At 45.5% G+C, this 20,582-nt stretch overlaps 6 protein-coding genes across 6 annotated transcripts; 2 read left to right on the forward strand and 4 right to left on the reverse strand.

The window, feature by feature from the left end:
* Nucleotides 1-58: 58 nt before the first annotated feature.
* On the reverse strand, nucleotides 59-5,472 carry LOC128260167 (sterol regulatory element-binding protein 1). The gene is given in 9 exon segments (XM_052992961.1): nucleotides 59-690; nucleotides 1,045-1,191; nucleotides 1,193-1,213; nucleotides 1,447-1,573; nucleotides 1,639-2,030; nucleotides 2,095-2,900; nucleotides 2,961-4,140; nucleotides 4,142-4,455; nucleotides 5,238-5,472. Coding segments are annotated over 8 exon segments (3,342 nt in total). The 5' UTR covers nucleotides 4,445-4,455; nucleotides 5,238-5,472; the 3' UTR covers nucleotides 59-324.
* Nucleotides 5,473-5,996: 524 nt separating this feature from the next.
* LOC128260168 (larval serum protein 2) lies at nucleotides 5,997-8,336 on the reverse strand. The gene is given in 2 exon segments (XM_052992963.1): nucleotides 5,997-7,558; nucleotides 7,560-8,336. Coding segments are annotated over 2 exon segments (2,106 nt in total). The 5' UTR covers nucleotides 8,319-8,336; the 3' UTR covers nucleotides 5,997-6,211.
* Nucleotides 8,337-10,635: 2,299 nt separating this feature from the next.
* Nucleotides 10,636-11,225, reverse strand: LOC128260192 (uncharacterized). Its single transcript, XM_052992995.1, has 2 exons — nucleotides 11,052-11,225; nucleotides 10,636-10,998 (listed from the first exon to the last, which is right to left on the reverse strand). The coding sequence occupies exons 1-2, from the start codon at nucleotides 11,073-11,075 to the stop codon at nucleotides 10,780-10,782; spliced, it is 243 nt and encodes an 80-aa protein (XP_052848955.1). The 5' UTR covers nucleotides 11,076-11,225; the 3' UTR covers nucleotides 10,636-10,779.
* Nucleotides 11,226-12,670: 1,445 nt separating this feature from the next.
* LOC128260169 (uncharacterized) lies at nucleotides 12,671-14,650 on the forward strand. The gene is given in 2 exon segments (XM_052992964.1): nucleotides 12,671-13,768; nucleotides 13,770-14,650. Coding segments are annotated over 2 exon segments (1,890 nt in total). The 5' UTR covers nucleotides 12,671-12,700; the 3' UTR covers nucleotides 14,592-14,650.
* A 259-nt stretch (nucleotides 14,651-14,909) lies between these two features.
* LOC128260183 (Y-box-binding protein 1) lies at nucleotides 14,910-18,815 on the forward strand. The gene is made up of 4 exons (XM_052992985.1): nucleotides 14,910-15,336; nucleotides 16,240-16,971; nucleotides 17,455-17,555; nucleotides 17,985-18,815. Exons 1-4 carry the CDS (start codon nucleotides 15,177-15,179, stop codon nucleotides 18,030-18,032), a joined length of 1,041 nt encoding a protein of 346 aa, XP_052848945.1. The 5' UTR covers nucleotides 14,910-15,176; the 3' UTR covers nucleotides 18,033-18,815.
* A 134-nt stretch (nucleotides 18,816-18,949) lies between these two features.
* LOC128260185 (uncharacterized) lies at nucleotides 18,950-20,574 on the reverse strand. The gene is made up of 2 exons (XM_052992987.1): nucleotides 19,992-20,574; nucleotides 18,950-19,420 (listed from the first exon to the last, which is right to left on the reverse strand). Exons 1-2 carry the CDS (start codon nucleotides 20,511-20,513, stop codon nucleotides 19,022-19,024), a joined length of 921 nt encoding a protein of 306 aa, XP_052848947.1. The 5' UTR covers nucleotides 20,514-20,574; the 3' UTR covers nucleotides 18,950-19,021.
* Nucleotides 20,575-20,582: the final 8 nt, after the last annotated feature.

Consider the following 20,582-nt stretch of genomic DNA (forward strand, 5'->3'; position numbering starts at 1 on the left):
TTATTACATTATTATTGAACAAATTAAGTGCACGCACAACTAGTAAAACGCATTGTCAAACTGTTAAAATATTTATTGTTATAAATATGTTTATCCTTTACGGTAAATATTAAACAAATACTAATTTCCATATTAAATTAGTTTTGAATTACAATCTAAGAATAAATGGGCGGGGAAAAAAGGGGAAAAGCGTAAAGAGGCCTAAAAACTCCCATTTCCTGGGGAGAGTAAGTAGAGATACAAATAGCTGGATATCCAATGTAGATTTGCTCGGCCTGTGATCCCAGGATCTTGTCACTTAAGGTTATGCATTCCACGAGTGTCCTAAGCCTTAACGCTCCCAATGCCGTTGCCTAGGGACTTCATCAGCTGGTAGCACTCCTTCAGCTTCCGCTTGTCGCCCACCTTCTCCAGGGTCTTGGCCGCCTCGGCCAGCATGCCAGCACGCTCACCCGGGGAACTGAGAAGTGCCGGCGGCAGATACTTGCAGGCCACGTACATGGCCGACGCTCGCTCCCGCTCCCCGCCCTCGAAGTTCTGGTGCCGCCGATCCTTGCTGCCGCAGAAGATGGACGAGCTGGCGTAGCGCGATCGCAGACTCCTGTCCAGCAGCTGTTGCGTTGGACACGGCGAGGCGCCGGCCATCAAACGACATACCGCCTCGTACAAATATATCCTCGATTGGGCGTTCTGCAATGGGGAAGCACAAGTTTAGTTAACAAATAGTGTGTTAATAGGAACATAATCAAAGGGGGTGATTCAGAAATCGCCGAAAAAATATTTATTAAGGGGTCCAAGAGCATGCAATAAAAAAAAATTTTGTTTATTGCATACTTTTAGTCGCTCCTAAAAATGATTTCAAAAACTAAGCACTTTCCATAATCTAACTTTGGATAAAAATGGCCAGTTTTCTAAACCGTTTTTCCAACGTTTTCTTAGACTTTTACATTAAATTTTAAAATCTATTTTCCAAGAACTGGCAGAACTACACCGCCATTGGGCATCACATTTCGAAAACCACTTGAAAAAGTATAGATAACGTACCGGTATATTTTCCACAATGCTGCGCAAAGAATTCAAATCGGTCTGGAACTTTTCGAGCACATCACCGGGCACTTGGTAGAAGCCATCATCCTCTATATTCATGTGCTCCAGTTCCCACAAGGCAGTCCGAGTTTCGAGCAACCAATCAGCAGGTAAGCAATTGGAAAAGCTGCGAAATGGGAAATGGACAAAATGAATATGGGTTGTTGAATTCCAGGCGACCTTTGCCAGAGACAGTCGACGATGTTTGTGAAATGCACAGAGCTTGCACTGAAGTTGTATTGCCTGAGGCAAGTGGGACAGACAATGCGACTACAATGCACCTGCGTGTCATCTCTGGAGGAAGAGTCTGCTGGCATTCGGTCACCACTGGCTGGTGTATTAGGGTGCAGTCTTTCTTACCAACTTTATACCCTTGGCGTTGGTGATCCTGTTCACAGTCAGACACTCTTGAAGCTTAACACTTGACTCGTTGCACAGGTTGTTCACCGAGTGCTTGAGGCTCTTGTCCAGGGCGTTGCCATTGTTCCTGAACAAAATCACAGTACATTATTGACTTAACAGCCATTCTTCAAGTTTACTGTTCTCACTCACATTAATAGTATCATCTTGGCTCGGAGCACCGCATGCAGCGCCCGGGGCAAATGATCGTTTTCACTGCACTGCTGCAGCTGGACGGGCATCTGCTTGATGCTGTCGTGCAGCTGCTCGGCCAACGTGTCTTCGCCAAGGAGCCAGTGCACAGCGATCTCCAGGACATTCGCCCACCAAACCACATTGGTATCGCGCTCATCCTCATCGGCCCACAGGGTGTCCCTCAGCAGCGACGTGTACTTAAGAACATTGCTGACGATAGTGCCGCTGTGCTGCTGTTGCTGCAGTTGCTCCGTCTCGCCGCCGGCTGTAGATGCGGGTAGCCCGCCCGACTTGTGACCGGCTCCCACCAGACACTGAATGGCCTTGAAGAGCAGATGTTCGCGGTATTGCTGCGGGAATAGAAACACTATTTAGTTTTGAAACGTCTAATGGTTTAGTTAAATTCAACAGCACCTTTATAACGTGGGCAGCGGGGTCACAGGGATTCCGAAGACGCGTGAAAAAGCCATCCTGCTCGCCGGAGTCGCTCAGATCGTAGCTGAAGACGTGCGTGCTGCAGTAGCGATATCCATAGGCACTGAAGGCCCAACGCAACTCCTGCGTTTGCTCGGCAGCTCGGGTGCGACCGCATTCCTGGCGCGCACGGCTCATGTAGTAGCGGGCGAAGAGCTGTTGCAGCCACTTGGGCGCGCTGCGCTTCATTCGCAGCGCCGTCATCACGTGGATGCAGATGGTCTCGCGCGGAGTCAGCAGATTGTGAGCCACCTCAGCCATGTTGCTGGCAAAGAGCGCCATCATGATGCCGTTGCCGTCACCGCGACTTCCGTTCCCAGTTAACTGCAGTTGATTTAGTCGATTGAAGAGCAGTGCCAGTTCCCGTGCTGAGGCCAGCGCCTGTTTCCGGCTGGCGGCGTTGCTGAACAGCCCTCCTGTCCGACGCGACAGTACCCGGCCCAGCCAGAGGCGGTGGAACAGGAACCGCAAAAACTGCCAGGTAGTCTGCAAGTAACACTCCAAGCGCGATGCTGGCAGACTCAATCCGAACATGTGCAAACAGTTCAAGTAACTAGCGTAGGCCTGGGCTGCTTGTCCTTGAGCAAAGTGGGAGTCGGCCCGCTGCTTGTGCTGCCAGTAGGCATCCGTCTGGGCGTCCAACTGCGGATCTCCGTATACCAGCAGCTTCACCAGGCAGCCGAGCATCAGTGTCAAATTCAAAAGCCATATCCAGGAGCTCTGCTGCCAGCCAGAAAAGCCTTCACCTAATGCAAATAAAGTAAAGCTATAGCTAGGGAAATATAAAATATAGTTGCCAAACTAACCATCTACGTCGTACGAGAGAATGCGTCTCTGACCGCTCAGCTCGCCCATGTCGTCATTGCTGCCAAACTGGCCACGCTGAAGGAAGGTTTTGAAGGGATTGACGGCCAGGATAGCAAACATAAACATACAGAGTCCCAGGCGGGAGTGGGTGGCCATGCCGCGCATGGAGCTGGGCACCACGAGCGGCTCATCATTGCTGCTGCTACCGCTGCTGCAGCTGGCGGTGGATCCGCCGTAGGGCGACGGCGGCAGCGAGATGTCCGAGTGCAGGGGCGAAAGCGAAGGGTCCGATACGTCGCTGCGCGGCGGTGTGAGTCCAGCATCCGTGGTGATGGTCGAGCAACTCTCGCGACGCTTCTTGGAGGCTCGTCCTGGCCGGGTGCCCAGCTGCAGGAGATCCTTGACCTTGGAGCCGTCGCGGGCCATCAGCTCCCGCTGCAGACGCTGCAGCTCTGCCTTCAGATCGTGCGTCTGGCGCTGCAGATCCCGGATCTTGTCTATGGACTTGCGCAGCACTGCGGATTTGTTCAGCTTGGCCTGCTCGCCCACCACCAAGTTCTTCAGCTCATTGATCTTGTCGTTGATCGAAGTGCGGTATCGCCGTTCGATGGCGTTGTGCGCGGAGCGCTTCACCTCCTTCACCTTGGGCTGCACCCGGTTGATGGGCACCTTGCCCTGGACCTCCATGGCGCCGGGAGATGGTGCCAGGGGCGCCACTCTCACCTTGCTGGCCCTGCTCGACGGGGGAGCCACAGGTGGAGAGGTCTTCGGACTGGCCACGGTCGTCGTCGTCTTCGGGGATTCCATCATCACGGGCATGGCTGAGGCGGAGGTAATTAGTCCGGGACTCGTGGCCATTGGCTGGGCGTACATGATGAAGGGTTGCGGATGCGACTGCAGGACCAAGGGAGTGGCGGCTGCAGCAACGGGTTGCATGACATTCACACTCTGGGGAGACGACTCCGTTGGCGGCGTGGGCGGGGATATGGACCGGTAGACAAAACTACTGCTCATAGTTGGCGAGTAAACCGTGCTATTCGTCGGCAACCGCTGGGTATCCATGTGGTGGACGGTGGCCGTCGGTTGGGTGGCCTTTAGGAGAGCCGGCTGCAGCTGCTGCTGTTGCTGAGGGAGATTATAGTTGGAGGCCATGAGGGGATCCGGCTTGTAGACGAGCAACTGGAGGCTGCTGCTGTTGCTGCAGCTCCTCCTTGATGTGCACTGGCGAGGAGTGCTCGCTCTTAACGTGCGGCGGCTGCTGCTCCACGGCCGGCGTTTGCGTTGGGGGGTGCGTTCGAGGCGGCGTCTCGTCAATCATCAGCATGTCGTACATCTGCGGCTGCAGGTCCATTTCGTTCAGGAAGCTGTCCAGCATGTCCGAGTGCAGCACCTCGTTGATCATGTCGAAGGCGTCCTCCGGCTTGAACAAATCCATCGATTCGTCTAGCGGAGCCTCCATATAGTTCATCGGATTTGTGTCCATCGCTTATGCTGCTGATGAAAACAACAATAACGTTGTGCAATTAAACATTGGCGGGCCCACGTATGTACATATGGGTTTGTTTATTAAATTTCTAGGCGGCGCAATTACACAGCGAAAACAACAGTGGGACGAGTATCGAGTTTAAGTTAAACAAAATTTTATATCCTATTTCAAAAATTGCTAAATTTAAATATTAATTATTAAAATCAGTTTTTTATACCATAATTGCAATGTTTATAAATTTTGCTAGATGAACATAGAAAAGGTTTTTTCTTTGAGTCAATGCATTGAACTATTTATATAGTAATCATTATTGGTTACTTAAATGTGCGTTAATAGTGTATCTATTGGGACTTTATCATTTATGTTAACGTAGTACATTGTTTTGAATTAAATTTGATGTTAAACAGTTAGCCTGATTAATGTAAAAAAACGCAAGCTATTCGGGCTGGTTAATTTAATCGAAAGTTTGCAGAATTGAGTGAGTTATACAAATAACAATTTGTGTGAATTTTAATATATCCCAATCCTTCAAGCTTTTTTCATTGAATGTGTCCCACTGTGCACTGTACACACACACACGCGCCAGCGGGAAAGCATGCGTAAGCGCTTTCAGCCAATCAGAGGGCTCGACCGGATCATACGATGTTTTTAATGACGCCACTCAGTCTTTGGCTGCTTTAAAAGAGCATTTCCGCAGCCTGGAGCGCTTTTCCGAATGCTTTTCGCGAAAAATGAATCACTTGTGTTTCTATCTTCCTAACCATCACAACGAAAATCTAACCTTTATCACCTTTTATCTTTTTTAGTTCACTTTTGCTTTTGTTTTATCCATTACTGCAGTTAGTGCAACCCGGTGTGCATTATGTTTACAAGCAATTGTTTAACACTTGTTGTTGTTCATGTTTGTTTTCTGTTTTCCACAAATATATTTGCAAAATTAATAAACAATTGTGCTCGTCTCCCGACGAGAAAACAAGAACAATTGGGGCTTTAAGCTAATCAGCTGTGTGGCTAGCGTTGCCAGATGTTGACGATAAGCCGATAACTCCGCACTTGGCAGGGCCGACATATCGATTAATTTAGAATCCAAGATGGTCGCACTGTTATCTTAGAAACAAAATTTAAAATTTTAAATTGACATAAATTCAAAATGTGTTCACCAAAAATCATTACAAAATTTCTTTCCGTTCTTTTTCGAATTGTAACATCGTAAATGATCTAGTAGTTTAGTTATATAAGTTTCAAAATTTGTATAAATGTACCCATTTCTTGGCACTACCCATTATATTGTAGCGGTGTAATTGATTATATTTGAGAAAATGTTAAATAATATTATCCTTGTGTTTTTGTGAGTACAATAAACTAGTGTTGTTTTTTGTTTCATTTTGATACATATAACTATAAGTGTAGTTTTTGAAACTATTTTGTATTCTCACTTTGATCTTTGTGGAGATCTAAGCAGTCAATCCACAGAAACTAAGTTATTTATGGGTCCAAGACTTTAATGAAAACTGCAAAATAATTTAAAAAGAATAGCAAACAGGTAAGCTTGTTGTTTGGATACGTTTATTTCTGAATGGTCACAAGGTGTACTGACAAGTTAAGGGAAAACTGAATTAAATTACGGCTTCTATGGGGGGAAGTGGATGTAGACAAAGATATAACATATAATAATCGTTAGTTCGTTGATGATCGTATTCGTATTCCTATTCGTATTCGATTCGTTTGCGATGGATCTAAGATCTGGGATCTTGGATCTTCGATCTAGACAACGTTGGTGTGCTCGTCGCGGTGGAAGATCTTGACGTCCACGAACTTGAAGTTGTGCACATCGAAGTAGTAGTCGTGCTTCACCGGTCGGTTGAAGGGGAAGCCGAAGGGCAGGGCGTCCACGTAGCGGGAACCGTGTCCCACGCCGCAGCTGACCACCGGGTCGTAGCCGGTGAACTGGGCCACCTCGGGCTGGTGGTAGGGGAAGACCATGTAGAAGAACTGGAACATCTGGCCGCCCTTCTTGCCGCGCGGCAGCATCATCCTGTTGGGCACGCCGCAGTGGGCCTCCGACTGGTCCAGCTTGAACTTGTACTCGCTGTTGGTGGCGTCCATCAACTTCTGGTAGAGCTCCAGGTAGGTGGTGCGGTCGTTCACCCAGAAGGAGAAGTCACCGCTGGCGCGCTTGATGTGATTAACGCCGGCCTCCAGATGCACCTTGAAGTGTTCCAGCTCAAAGAAGTTCTGGTAGTTGTACTCCAGCGGGATGGCATGTCCGTGCTCATCGTACTTGGGTCCAATGAAGACCTTCACCACGGCATCCTGGGCCTTGTCGGCGCTCACGTCCAAAGTGAACTCGAAGGGCTTGTGGTTGAGGCGCTGCTGGCGTGCCTTGATCACATAGCTGGCGCCCTTGTAGTGCGAGTTGCGGCCGAAGAGGTACAGCGGATCGGTGGCACCCTCCACTGAGGTCTCCACATTGACGGCATTGCTGATGTCCGAGTCGAAGTACTCGAAGTAGGTGGTCAGGCTCTCGGGCATGTGCACGCCGTCGATCTTGACGCCCTCGAAGGTGTAGTCCTTCTTCTTGTACTCCGGATAGGTCTCCATCAGGTGCCAGTAGTGGCTGACCAGTGTCTTGTACACCTCGTAGAAGATGGGATCGCGCAGCGAGGTGTCGTAGTGCATGAACAGGCCCGGGAAGCTCTCGTGTCCGCTGCCGTAGTGGTGGCCCTCGTTGACGATGTACCGGTAGAGCTTGTCCAGACTGCCATAGAACTTCTTGTCCACGCTGTCCGCATTGCCCTGGATGATGTTGCCCAGCACATTGATGGTCTCCATGTCGAACTTGTCGTTCTTGTGGATCCAGTCCATCACGCGCTGTGTGTACATCTCCACGTGCTCGATGTGCTCGTAGTTGTCGCCGTGATAGAAGTTGTGGTGGTTCTCACGGTGCCACTGGGGCACTCCATAGTAGGTGCGCAGATTGCTGGCATAACCGGACTCGGCCGGCACGTACATGTTGAAGGCGGGCACCTCGCCGAGATCATGGGACAGACGCTCCATGTACCAGCGGGCCAGCAGTTGCCAGTGGACGTACAGGTAAAGCTCGCCGCGACGAGTCCTTGTTGAGGACATGCTCCTCGCCGCCCTTCGTCCAGAACGGATAGTCCAGGTTGAAGTAGTAGTAGAAGGCGTTGAAGCCGACATCCTCCAGGTAGTAGGCCAGATCGTGGTCGTAGTTGAGGGCACCGTGGGCGTTCGAGTAGTTGGTCTTGATCACCACGTTGTAGATGTTGTCCATCTGCTTGACGTGATGGAAGCCGTGCATCTTGTAGTGCTCGGCCCACTCCAGGGCCTGGCTGTCGAAGTAGCTCCACGGATGGATCTCGTAGTGGGCCGGCAGGACCACGCCCTGCATGTCGTCGCGGAACAGGCTGGCGATGGTGAAGGCGTACACGAACAGCTGCTTGTTCACGTGCTGGCGAGCCCAGAAGACGGCATGCTGGAAGGTCTCCCAGTTCTTGGCGAAGTAGAAGAGCCGCACCAGACCCACCGCGTACTCCTCGTGCTTCTCGTACATCACCGACCAGGCCATGTCGTCGGTGAAGGGTTCGTGCTGCCACAGCTCGAAGAAGAACTCCAGCATCTCTGGGTGCACATAGTCGGTGACGTGCTCCCACGGCTTGTACTCCACAAAGCTGGCCGCAAAGGGGCTGACAAAGACGTCGTCCTGGTAGATGTGCTGCATGATCTGGAACACGAACTGCTGCTTCACCAGAAAGTCCTTGTCCGCCACCTTGGAGTCCAGGTGCTTAGCCTGGCCGAGAGCGGCCAGCAGAGCCACCGTTAGGAATGCGATCGCCGTGAACGACTTCATCTTGTCGAATCATACTGCTGCAGTGCTCGGTGCCCGTATTTATACCCCGGCCACCGAGATCCGACGATTGCACTGCGGCCAACGACCGGTCGCATCCGTAGCCTTGACACTCCGCCGGATCTGATCGACCCCTGGAGCCGAAAATCGCAATTGCTGCATTCCATAAATTGCAGGCGATAAGCTCTCCGATTAGGTAGAGATTCGCATAACAAAAGACACTATCTAAATTCGAGAATAACATTTGGTTTTTTGCTAGAGGTGTTCGCTAGACGGTGGCTTTTCAATTTACTCATGGAAGTCAAAGAAAAGTCAAAATCTCAGGCGTTCTTTAGTTGGTACCCAAATCTAAAAATATTTGGAATATTTAACCCATAAAAATATAAAACGGCTGATATTATTAGCTTACAAAATAATGTTAGCTATGACTATATTATATAGAAGGTTTTGATATTATAATTTATTATAGTTATATGCATCTTTAGCTGTTTTATACAGGGATTAAAACCGTATCAAATATCGGTTTTGTTAACTGTTACGGTTGCAATCAATATAATTATTTCAATTACGGTTTCGTTTTTGGTAAACCATAAAAAGATAAAACGGCTGATATTATTAGCTTACAAAATAATGTTAGCTATGAATATATTATTTAGAAGGTTTTGATATTATTATTTATTATAATTATATGCATCTTTAGCTGTTTTATACAGGGATTAAAACCGTATCAAATATCGGTTTTGGTAACTGTTACTGTTGCAATCAATATAATTATTTCAATTACGGTTTCGTTTTTGGTAAATTTTTTTTATCTCGGTTGCGGCTACGTTATTTTTTTGTTAATAATTGTTCTTTTTATTTTTTCAATGATATGTATTGTGAAAAAATCCTCTAAAGGAAAAGCACTTGCAGGATTTGATATATTATGTTATGTTATATTATATGTTTTAAAAGAAAAAATTTTGAATCATGATTTAATAGGTATACGACTTTAATAATTTAATTAATTGTTATAACGTTCACATTTTTTTACTGTGTAAATACTTTTATTTTTATAAGTTGTAATCGGACTCGAAGTTTTTGATTTTCAACCGTTCAACAGGTGACGGGGGCCCCTTCCACAACCCACTTTGCAAGCGATTAGGATTACGTTGTGAAGTGATCACCTGGCAATTAAGGTGTTACTAGGCAGATATTTGATAAGCTTGCAGTCGGCTTTGTTTTGCGGGGTCGCCGATTGTTCAGGCGCATCTTTATCAATCCGATGCTAAAAATGGAATACCAAATTGCAAAACATGGAGCATTAATCATGTTGCTGGGACAACAAATCGGGCAGACAACAAAGAACAATGGGCCATCGAAAGATCTATAGTCTAATCCAGAACATATCGGAATATAGATCCCACCTTACACCTGTGGCTCACCGCTCAAAGGTCTTCACTCAGACTCATCTATATAGCTACAGATAACGTTGCAATCTAATACTCTCTACGGTTAGATTCATATGCATTTAGAAAAGTTAAATAGGTATGTAACAACTAAAAAATATATTTTTTTTATTAAGATCACTTCAGATCACAAGACCACTACAATTCACCGGGAGGCATCGCAGTATGTTATCCGATCGACCTAATTTTATAGCACTTTTTGAATAGTATGGTCCTCAATGGCTACTTCAATGTCGTGCTCGTCAAACGACCCTGGATGGTTACCATAGCACTTATCCTTGACGGCACCCAAAAATATAGTAGTCCTTCGGGGTCAAATCGCAGCTGCTAGTTGAGGTCGCCTTTTAAGCATTGGCTTAACCACCAAGGTGAAAATAAGAAGTTAAAAGATGATTTTTCGATAAAATGATTATTTCTTCGGCCAAGCGCTCTTCGGCCCGTTGCACGAAAAAGGGATATCGATTCAATAAAAAAATATATTTAGAAATTATCAACCCGCCACCACACTCATAGAAAAAATGCTTAAAATTTAGAAATCTCGCCTTTGAATCAATGACAAAAATGTCAATTTATTCAAGATAAATTTTTATAGTATAAATATCTTAATGTAAACTTCGAAGAAAAACCTTTCTAAAAATAGAAAATATACTTTTTAACAGTTTTTTTTTTCGGGTGACAACAGGAATAAGATTTAAAGCTGATTTCGATTTTAAAGTAGAGCAATAACCTTAAAAAATATTTGTTTTAGAAAATTTTATTTCTTATTTTGAGAAATAAAATTTATTTTTTAAGAAATATTTCTTGGTTTAAGATCTGCATATCATGTTTGAAAAAAGAAAACACCATTTTAAGAAAGAAATATTTTTCAAATGAAGGTTGCTCCCCTTAGGTTTTTTATTCCTTATTCCTTAATTTTATTACATTTCTTTTGATTTTTGTTTTCCATGCAAATACATAAGTATTCTTATTAACAAAATTGTATTAAGAGCCTTTTGATCCTGAAACTCTTGATGAACTTAGGAAAAATATCCATTGCGGAGCATGTTACTGTCAGAGTTATTTGGGGGCTGTATTCGTGGCAATCGACGGGCGAGCTCCCGATTCTGGGCTGGGGTTATATTCAGCACATCTCGTGGGTGCTCCGCCCGGTGACTTTGGCACGAGGCTCGTGGCTCCGGAGATCTATAAAATTCCGTGTTCCTCCGACGTGGATACATCTCGCAGGTGTTCAGACACTACAGCACGATGATATAAACAAAAAGTCCTTAGATATATTAAATTAACTTACTGGTGGATTGAAAGAGTCACTCATTTCGAAGCTCTGTTAATAAAATACAAAATTGTTTTTAACAATTTGTTTCTGAAAATTTAGAAATTTTTAAAAAACAATTTCGTCTAGTTTTTTTCACGACACGTTACTTCAAGGATTTCATGCTAAACTAGTTTATACCCTTTTATATTACATTAAGTTCAAATCAAGGTTTACTTTGATTTGATTTGTTAATTTTATTAAGTTGATTATAAAATGTAATTTGTTTGCTTAGTGTACCATAAATTAACTAATTGTGATTCCACAAGTACTAAAATGTGTTATCCAATGATTCTTAAGCAACCAGTTTGAATTCTAAACGCAAGGGTATTTCAAGATTCGTCGGGTCAAAGTGAATATTGCAGCGTCTTTCACAATGACTTTAAATGCTAGACGCGATTATGCAGATTTAGAACAAACAACACCTTATCAGCATACGTATTCATTAACCCATAATTAAGTTCAGGTGATTAGATTATCAAGCTTACATGTGAACTTATATTTTATAAGGTATTTAAACGTTAACTATTGCTATAGTAATTTATGTATATACCCATCTATTATAACTTTCGTCAGAAGTTTGCAACGCAGTGAAGAAGACATTTCCGATCCTATAAAGTATATATATTCTTGATCAGCATCACTAGGAGAGTCGATCTAGCCATGTCCGTCTGTCCGTCCGTTTCTACGCAAACTAGACTCTCGGTTTTAAAGTTATCTGATTGAAACCCTTAACGAGTCGGATCGGACGACTATATCATATAGCTTCCATAGGAACAATCGGTAAAAAATTAAATTAAATTATTACGTTTGCTGGTTTTACAATTTGGTTTTGTTAGTTTTTTGACTTTATCATATAGCTTCCATAGGAACAATCGGTAAAAAAAAATTAAACTAAATTTTTACAATTTGTTTTTGTTAGGTTTTTCGATATTTATTATTTTAGAATTACGTTTTCAATTTGATCAAAATCGGACTACTATATCATATAAATCCCTGGAAAACTATCGGAATATTACAGAAATAAATGAAACAAGTTGTAACTTCTCTAAATACCAGATATTTTCTAAATCTTTTGGATATATGGTTTAATAATTCAGAATAACATTTTTTAGCTGCCAAACGAACGATCAAATAAGTAAGGTGAAAATCTTAAATGGGTACTCATGTAATTCGAAATTTAGATGTTTTAAGGAAGTTTAATTTTTGCAATAGCTGCCAGGGTATATAAACTTCGGCTTGACGAAGTTTGCTTCCTTTCTTTTTATCTTATTATAATTCATTTTCATTTTCTTAAAATAAAGATATTTTAAATTTGAATTTTTATTTAAAATGCAAGAGCCATAATTTTGTATTTAAGAAAATAATGTTTAAAGCCCAGTGTTAATGAAATTATAATGAATATTATAATTTATTTGACAAAACAAAAGCTATTCATATGCCTACTCTTTTAAAATCCTGGTTCTTAAACTAGTTATGTATGCACCCCCATAAATGGCAACTAATGAACTTTTCACGCAACGTAACTCCTAATTGGGCAGTACTGCACCCCAGGGAAAAACATTTCCCTCAAGAACAGTTTGGGGTCATCCAAAAAGAGATTTGCCTGGTTAGTTGCCTGCTACAGAATGGCGACTTCGGTTGGTTTTTTGCTCCTGTTCTCCCTGCCCGGAATTCGTACCCTGGCCGAGATGGCCTGCCGCATAGCCGTGGAGCAGAATGTCCAGGTGACCTATCTGTACCGCTGTGCCAGCTGCCCGGCTTCATTTGATCCGGGTCACTCCGCTGTGGAACTGGAGCTGTACCGCTGCGTGGCCAGTCGACTGCCGGTGGTCACACGGAACATCGAGGCCCATGAGCTGGAGCCATTGCGCCGCACGGACAGCCTGAGCATCTTCCACATTCCGGCGGGCGAAAAGGGGGATTCCCTGGTCCGTCGCATCCTGGATATGCTGAATCCCCGCCAGCCACGCAAACATCTGCACAAGTACCTATTTATGTGGCCCGATGCCAGGCAGGATCAGCTACTAAATCTCTTCCGCGGCAGTTGGGCCAAGCAGTTGCTCTACGGATTGGCCATTACCCATGCGGATGGTGGCTTCTCTGACTTCGATCCGTTTGCGGTGGGGGGTCTTCAGGTGATTGGGCGGTCGGGAGGGGATCTGTATTTCCCCCACAAGATGAAGGATTTGAGGGGCTATCCCCTGCGTTTCTCCATGTTCACGGATCCCTTGATGGCGGTGCCCAGGAATCCCGTGGAGAGTGCCGGCTACCAGGCGGTGGATGGAGTAGCCGCCCGGGTGGCCGCCCGGATGTTGAATGCCTCCGTGACCTATGTCCTGCCGGCGGACGACGAGTCCTACGGCCGCTGCCTGCCCGATGGTAACTTCACCGGAGTGGTCAGGGACCTGGTCGGCGGGCTCACCCACTTCGGACCCAACTCCCGCTTCGTGCTCGACTGCATCTGGCCGGAGGTGGAGGTGCTGTATCCGCACACACGTCGCGTACTGTACTTGGTGGTGCCCGCCTCCGAAATCCAGCCGGAGTACCTGATCTTCGTGCGTGTGTTCCGGCGATCCGTGTGGCACCTGCTGCTGGTCACCCTGTTGACGGTGGTGCTGATCTTCTGGCTGATGCAGAGGCTTCAAGAGGGCATTCCCCGGCGGCAGGTTACCCACATCCAGGCCACCTGGTACTGAGATTCTGGAAGTGTTCGGCAAAACGCACGTGGGCGAGCCGGCGGGACGATTCTCATCCTTCAGCTCGATGCGCACCATCCTCATGGGCTGGATCCTCTTCAGCTACGTCCTGACCACCATCTACTTTGCCAAGCTGGAGTCCGCATTCGTGCGTCCCAGTTACGCGGCGCAGGTGGACCGGGTGGCGGAACTGGCCCACCTGGATGTGCACGTCTATGCGGTGAGCACCATGTACGAGGCGGTGAAGCCCGTCCTGACGGCGCACCAGTACCGCCTGCTGGAGAGCCGCATTCGCCAGTTGCCCCTGGGACTGACCACATCCTACTACCAACTGGTGGTCAGTCGTCGCGATCAGCGGTCGGCCTTCATCATGCGCGACTTTCACGCCCGCGACTTCCTGGCCCTCACCTACAACTCGCAGGCGGAGCGACCCTCCTACCATATCGTCAAGGAGTACCTGCGCTCCATGATCTGCACCTACATCCTGCCCAGAGGATCGCCCTTCCTGCAGCGGCTCGAGTCGCTCTTCTCGGGCTTCCACGAGCACGGTTTCTTTGAGCACTGGCGTCAAATGGATCTGATCACCCGGGATTTAACGTCGCCGAATGCCGAGGAGTTCTTCGAGGATCTGGGGGATCAGACAGACACGGATCCGGTCACCAACGAGGCGGCAGTTCGGCGGAACAAGCGGGTGGTGCTCACCCTGGACATTCTGCAGGGCGCCTTTTATCTTTGGTCCGTGGGCATTGGAATGAGCTGCCTGGGATTCACCCTGGAGCACGCCCATCACCTCTGGAGGCTTCGGAGTCTAAGGATTTAAGTTAAGACCAGGAATTTGAGGGACTTTCTCTTGAATGACTTTATTGAAAACCAAATCTATAAACCAGAAATGTGTTACAAAATATGGCAATCCAAGAAAACTAGTGTTTTGGTAAATATATTGCAACTTTAATAACTTTTATAATGATTAATAAGTATTAATTAATTAAATTAAAGTTGTTCAAATGTAAAAAAATTTAATCTATTTAAGTGTAACGTATTTTTAGCAGTGCTGCTGTGAGCTAACAGCGTGCGCTTAACAGCACGCTGGTAACCGTCCATATCGATAGCCGCTATCGATAGGTCTTGCGGGAGCAACCCTGTCTCCGGCTGTCATGTTTCACTTCCGGAGCTTGCGAACAAAATATAATCGCTAAGGCAAAGAAAACCCTGCGAGTGGCGAGTGTTTTAAGATCACACTCACAAACAACATCCAAAGTGGTTAGTGGCAGTTGAGAGAGTGCCAGAGACCCCGAAAAACAGCAGGGAAAACGGACACCAACAGCAACAAAAGCAGCAGCAACAACAACAACCTCGCTCATTTTCCCGCTTTTCGTTTATTAACATAACATCCAAAAGATAAACGATGGCCGATGCAGAGAACAAGCCACTGGCCGCTGAGCAGCAGCAAAACCAGCAGGAGCAGCAGAATCTGCAGGAGCAGGACCTCGAGCAGGAGTCGCAGGACGAGCAGCAGCTGCAGGGACAGCAGGGCAAGCCCGCTCCGCCGCCCAAGGAAGTCATTGGTAAGGAGAACCTAGGAGGAAATCCCAAAATCCAACCCATTTCATTCATATCGCAAACACATGGCTGCTACCAAAATAGCTACGGAAAAAAATAAGGAGAGAAAAAAGAACGAAGAAACATGCCTCCCTGCGCTTGTGTGTGTGTGTTTGGGTCTTAAAATATACGCGCGTCGGCCATTTTGTGCGGCTAAAAGGCAGCGTGTATTTATGTACATACATATGTACGCCGCCGGCTAACCAAATTGAAAATTCTGCCTTTTGCCGGTCGTCTGTCTATACAACCACCCACCCACCCATCTTCACCCCCTGGCGTTCAAATTCCTCCTTCTCCCCGAAAATCCCCTCATAGACGTACACCCACACACAGGCAGCCAGGGCAACCCAATTTGTTAATGCGCGCGCAGCAGGAGTGCGAGCGAGATGGCAGACAGCCGGTGCGGGTGTGTGTGTCCATTGTTTTGGTACATCTATTTGTACACACACACACATGCATGGCCTTAAGGCGATTCCAAAACACGAGACTATAATGCAACCAACATTCAATTTATCTGAGGGTTTTAAATAATAATTGGCTCCTGCGCAGAATTCCGAGGTGTTAATATAATCATAAAATTTTCAACAAAATTCCTGTTTTTTAAAGTAATAAAAATTTTTAGGATCGAAATTTCGGTAACCTGAGTAACGATATGTATTACCCAATTCTGTTCTTCAAAAATAATAAATATTTGTTGCTAACCCGAAGTTTGTGATAGTAAAATTCTTCCACGGTCTAGTTTTTGGCATTTTGACACGCTTTAATGAGTTTAAAAACTACGTATTAGATTAGTTCTGGTACTATACTATTGCGTAGTTCTTTCAAAAGAACCTACACATCTAATCATATACTAATGTTTAATGTTGCAGCCACCAAAGTCACCGGCACCGTCAAGTGGTTCAACGTGAAGAGCGGCTACGGCTTCATAAACCGCAACGACACCAAAGAGGATGTCTTCGTGCACCAGAGCGCCATTGCCCGGAACAACCCCAAGAAGGCGGTCCGCTCGGTGGGCGACGGTGAGGTCGTTGAGTTCGACGTGGTCATTGGCGAGAAGGGAAACGAGGCGGCCAACGTGACGGGCCCGTCCGGCGAGCCGGTGCGCGGCAGTCAGTTTGCGGCAGACAAGCGTCGTAACTTCCGTCCCTGGATGAAGAAGAACCGCCGCAAGGATGGCGAAGTCGAAGGCGAGGAGCTGGAGTCTCCGGCCCAGCAGCAGCAGCAGCCGCCGCCGTCCGTTGACGGGCAGCAGCAGCAGTTGCAGTCCGGCCCGCGCCAGCCCCGCCAGAACTTCCGCCGAGGCCCACCCGGTGGACCGCCCGGCGGACCTCGTGGAGGCCCTCGAGGCGGCCCCGGCGGACCTCCTGGTGGCCCCCGGCGCTACAACAACTACTATCCGCGTCAGCCACGTCGCGGTCTAGGCGGCGGTGATGGCAGCGCCGAGCCCGGCGTTCACGACCAGAATCCCGAGGGCCTGCAGCGAGGAGAAGGACAGGGACCGCGTCGCGGTGGCGGCCCACCTGGTGGACCCCAGAGGCGCTTCTTCCGACGCAACTACAACAACGGACCACCACCACCACGCCGAGATGGCGGGGAATACAGTGAGTATAACCGATTCGGGAATGGCGCATGCATTTAATAGAAAAACTCATAACTTTTCATGCGCAAAACAAACAGTTTTAAGATTAAATGTAAAATCCTGATTGTAGAACACGATTTTTATTCGTCGATATTTAAAGATATGTCATAAAATGTTGTCTGCCACAGAAATGATGAACAAGAAAAATCTAACTATTGACTAATTTCTCAAGAAATAGTGATGTTTGACGAAAAATCCTCATAACTTAAACCAAATTGCTGAAAGCCCAAATTCGCTTTCTCAAAAAAATGTTAATTTTTACATATTTTTTACAAACATTACCTAGTTTTTAGCTAAATAACATGAGATTGCAAAAGTATATATATTTGTTCTGGAAAAGCAAATTTACTCAAAGCTTTAAATTTTTCGGGTAATAAGTTGCTATACTCCAATAAATTATATATGTCTACTTGATCCTTGCTTAATCTATTGTTTTCCATTACAGTTCAAGGTCAGGGACCGCCACGCCCTCAACAGCCACGTCCACGTCGCCAGAATCGGAAACCGAATGGCCCTGGCGGTGGTTTGGAGCAGCAGCCACAGCAGGTAATGAACTAATCACCAGAACAAAAACAGCTGAAACATCTTCGCCAAAGCAAAACTACGATAACAACATCTAACTAGTAAACATCGGCAAACAACCAGCGGCAACCATAACAACAAGGTGGCGGTCACTTGAAAAACTAACTAAAATGCATTGCAGATGCATTCATAATTAACCACTAACATCAACAGCCACTCGCACCTACACAAAAAGCAAAGAAACAGCAAACAAGAGGAGGAACCTTAACACTTAACTTAAGAGGCTTTGGGTCTAACATTCTTTTACTTTAGTTATGTGTAACTAATTGGCTAACAAACACACACACATTTAATGTAAAACCAAAAACTGCATTTTACTTTTGATCTTTGAATTTTTAATTTGACTTATCGTTATGATTTCTACCCCTGGCTATTCCCACACAAAATCCTTAGAACGGCGCTCAAGAGCTGCAAAATACCACCACAGAGAGCACTGCATAAAGAGGACTGTCGAACCGTCAAAAAACATTAGCAGTAGCATATAACAATCGTCGCAGCAGCAGCAGCAACATCAACATCAGCAATCGCTGCAAATTGGAGCAACAACATCAGCAAATAAGACAGCACTTTGCTAAATGAGCAGCCGCGTTTTTTTCGGTTTGTTTGCTTTTTGTTTTGTTTCGTAGGGCACAGAAGATCGAATTGTTTAACTAATGCATCATCCATACAAAAGCAACATGAAAATTTCTATTAAATTCAAAAAACCAAGTTTCTAACATGGCCGGTGAAAATTGCATAAATGTCGAATTGTATTATATGAACCACACCAACAAAAATAAATTCAAATATGCTCAGCACTTAAGACACCAGCGCCTGTATACCCCTTAACTTAATTATTATTTAAAATTGTATTTATTTTTGAAACCCTTCTCTCGAACGTTGTTACGTTGTGCGTTAAGCGAACCTTTAACTCTAAGTTTCTCGTATTTGAAGATTACCATTAAAAATGTATACCTACACACAACCTTGTTCCATCTATACATCATTTTAAACCGAGAAATGCAAGAATCAAACGGATGCAAGGCCCCATTAAATGTATCAAAAAATAAAAGCAAAGCAGAGCAAACAAACAAGTGAGAATGAAATCATGTAATTCACAGCAAACAAACAAAAAAAACTAAAAGCAAAGCAAAAAATATAAAACAAAAGCAAGATGGCAACAAAAGAAAAGTAAAAAAAAAACTTAAAAACGTATTGGAAAAAATAAAAAAATTGAAAAACAAACACTTTAGCCTTATTTAATTGATTTGGAAAATAAGATTAGATTAAACGACTTTGGCAGGAAAAGCGGGAGTTATCCAAAAAGTCATTCAGATTTCTACGAATTTCTATTAAGATGCAAAACACAGTTAAAGTGGCTTGGGCATTTAATTTATTCTGTATTATTAAGTGTGTTAGGCTAAGATATCTTATAAGCACACGGTTAGGTGCTACAGGTCTGTGGTCAAGGATGTAACCGTGGAAATGTTGAGCCGCTCTAGCCGACCCAGAACGAGAAGCTCATCTATGGATCGCTTGGCGTAGAACTTTTGCTCCTCGCTCAACCGCAGAAAAGCGTGAGCCCAGGACTTGGCATAGGATTCAGCTTCGGACAGGGCGCTGGCGTCGAACTGGACGCCAATTTCCGCTGACTTGGGCTGGATTTTCTCATATTTAAAGTCCGTCGCAGGGTGTTGGATGTCTGTTAGGTCCAGCTCGATGGGCACCTGCTCATCCATCTCCACCGTTTCACCGTCTTCCAAATCTGGTTCAGCCGATAAGTTATCCTCGGAAAACAATTTAAGCAGGGGTCTGGAATTAGTGGATTCCAAATCACGCTCCAGTTCTGCCTGTAGGTTAAAGTCGATTTAATAAAATTTGTGACAAAATTCAATTTAATTTGATTGTGAAGTTAAGAAATTTTATCAAAAAAAATATTCAAATATCCCGTAAAAACTAATTCGAAGAATATCGTATTCCGAATCTACTCAAGCATGTTTTACCACTGCAAAAACAATCACTCTTAAATTATTTTTTTTTATATTAAAACGCATTTTTTTTTGGGTTTTACGATATGTTAAAACCTATTGAAACATTTCTTTAAAACTTTTAAATGGGATCTGTCTTGCTAAGGTCCCGAAAAAAGAGCTACCATTTGGTGAACAGATTTTTTTAAATAATTTAAATGTTAAAAAAATACCTGTGCTTGAAGAGAAATATATTATCCTTATGAGTTAAAATGAGATGAGATGAAATGGCCAGAAGGGCGCAACTTTCAAATAAATTCTAGTACATCTTAACATGGATTTTATATGCCAATTTAATACAAAATGACCATTGTAGTTTTTGAATCTTCCATTGTCATCACCCAAATAGTTTTAAAAATAATAAACAAGCTCTTTCCCTATCCCGCCCACTTACGGTCACCTCCACGGCGATCTCCTCCTCCAAATGGGTCTCCATTTCGTCCTCTAGGTCGCTGTACTGGGTGAGCGGATCCGTGGAGGCCTCGTAGAACCGATCGCACTTGGTGGCATAGGTTGGACGTCGCTTGGTTGTCGATTTCTGGTTGCGAGGCGCATGGGCAGCGGCAGTGGGCGCGGGGGCGTGGTTGTAGGAGACACTGCTACCGGTGGGATTGGCATTATGTTTGAGGAAACGCACATGGCACTTGTGGATGCGGAGGTTTGAGGTTGTGCCCCCTGTGGACTGCATGACCCGCTTGCACCCGATGCAGTAGTACCTCCATTTCAGCTTGGTTCCATCGGAACGGGCTATTTCCCGGTACACGTTCCACACGGAGCTGCGCTTATTCTTCTTCACTAGCCGGTATTCGCCGGTGTTGATCTTGAGCAGGATGTCCAGCTGCGCTTCCGAGCACTTCTCCTCTTCCTCGGGAACGTTTATAACAAACATATTTCTCCCTACAATCCGTATGGTCATAGCACAAACAACAGCCGGAGCGAAAAACAAGGTGGCATCACTGGCAGACCTTTCGATTTGATTAAAATC

The sequence above is a fragment of the Drosophila gunungcola genome (assembly GCF_025200985.1).
Source record: "Drosophila gunungcola strain Sukarami chromosome 3L unlocalized genomic scaffold, Dgunungcola_SK_2 000014F, whole genome shotgun sequence".
In the NCBI taxonomy this organism is placed as follows: Eukaryota; Metazoa; Arthropoda; class Insecta; order Diptera; family Drosophilidae; genus Drosophila; species Drosophila gunungcola.

Excerpts from the sequence above, each read along its gene's own strand:
- LOC128260183 (XM_052992985.1), top strand. The coding sequence starts at position 15,177 with ATGGCCGATGCAGAGAACAAGCCACTGGCCGCTGAGCAGCAGCAAAAC. Across the intron at positions 15,337-16,239 it reads GCCGCCCAAGGAAGTCATTG|CCACCAAAGTCACCGGCACC; the intron begins GTAAGGAGAACC and ends TTAATGTTGCAG. Across the intron at positions 17,556-17,984 it reads TGGAGCAGCAGCCACAGCAG|AACGGCGCTCAAGAGCTGCA; the intron begins GTAATGAACTAA and ends CAAAATCCTTAG.
- LOC128260192 (XM_052992995.1), bottom strand. The coding sequence starts at position 11,075 with ATGAGTGACTCTTTCAATCCACCA. Across the intron at positions 10,999-11,051 it reads GTGACTCTTTCAATCCACCA|TGTCTGAACACCTGCGAGAT; the intron begins GTAAGTTAATTT and ends ATCGTGCTGTAG.
- LOC128260185 (XM_052992987.1), bottom strand. The coding sequence starts at position 20,513 with ATGACCATACGGATTGTAGGGAGAAATATGTTTGTTATAAACGTTCCC. Across the intron at positions 19,421-19,991 it reads AGATCGCCGTGGAGGTGACC|GCAGAACTGGAGCGTGATTT; the intron begins GTAAGTGGGCGG and ends TTTAACCTACAG.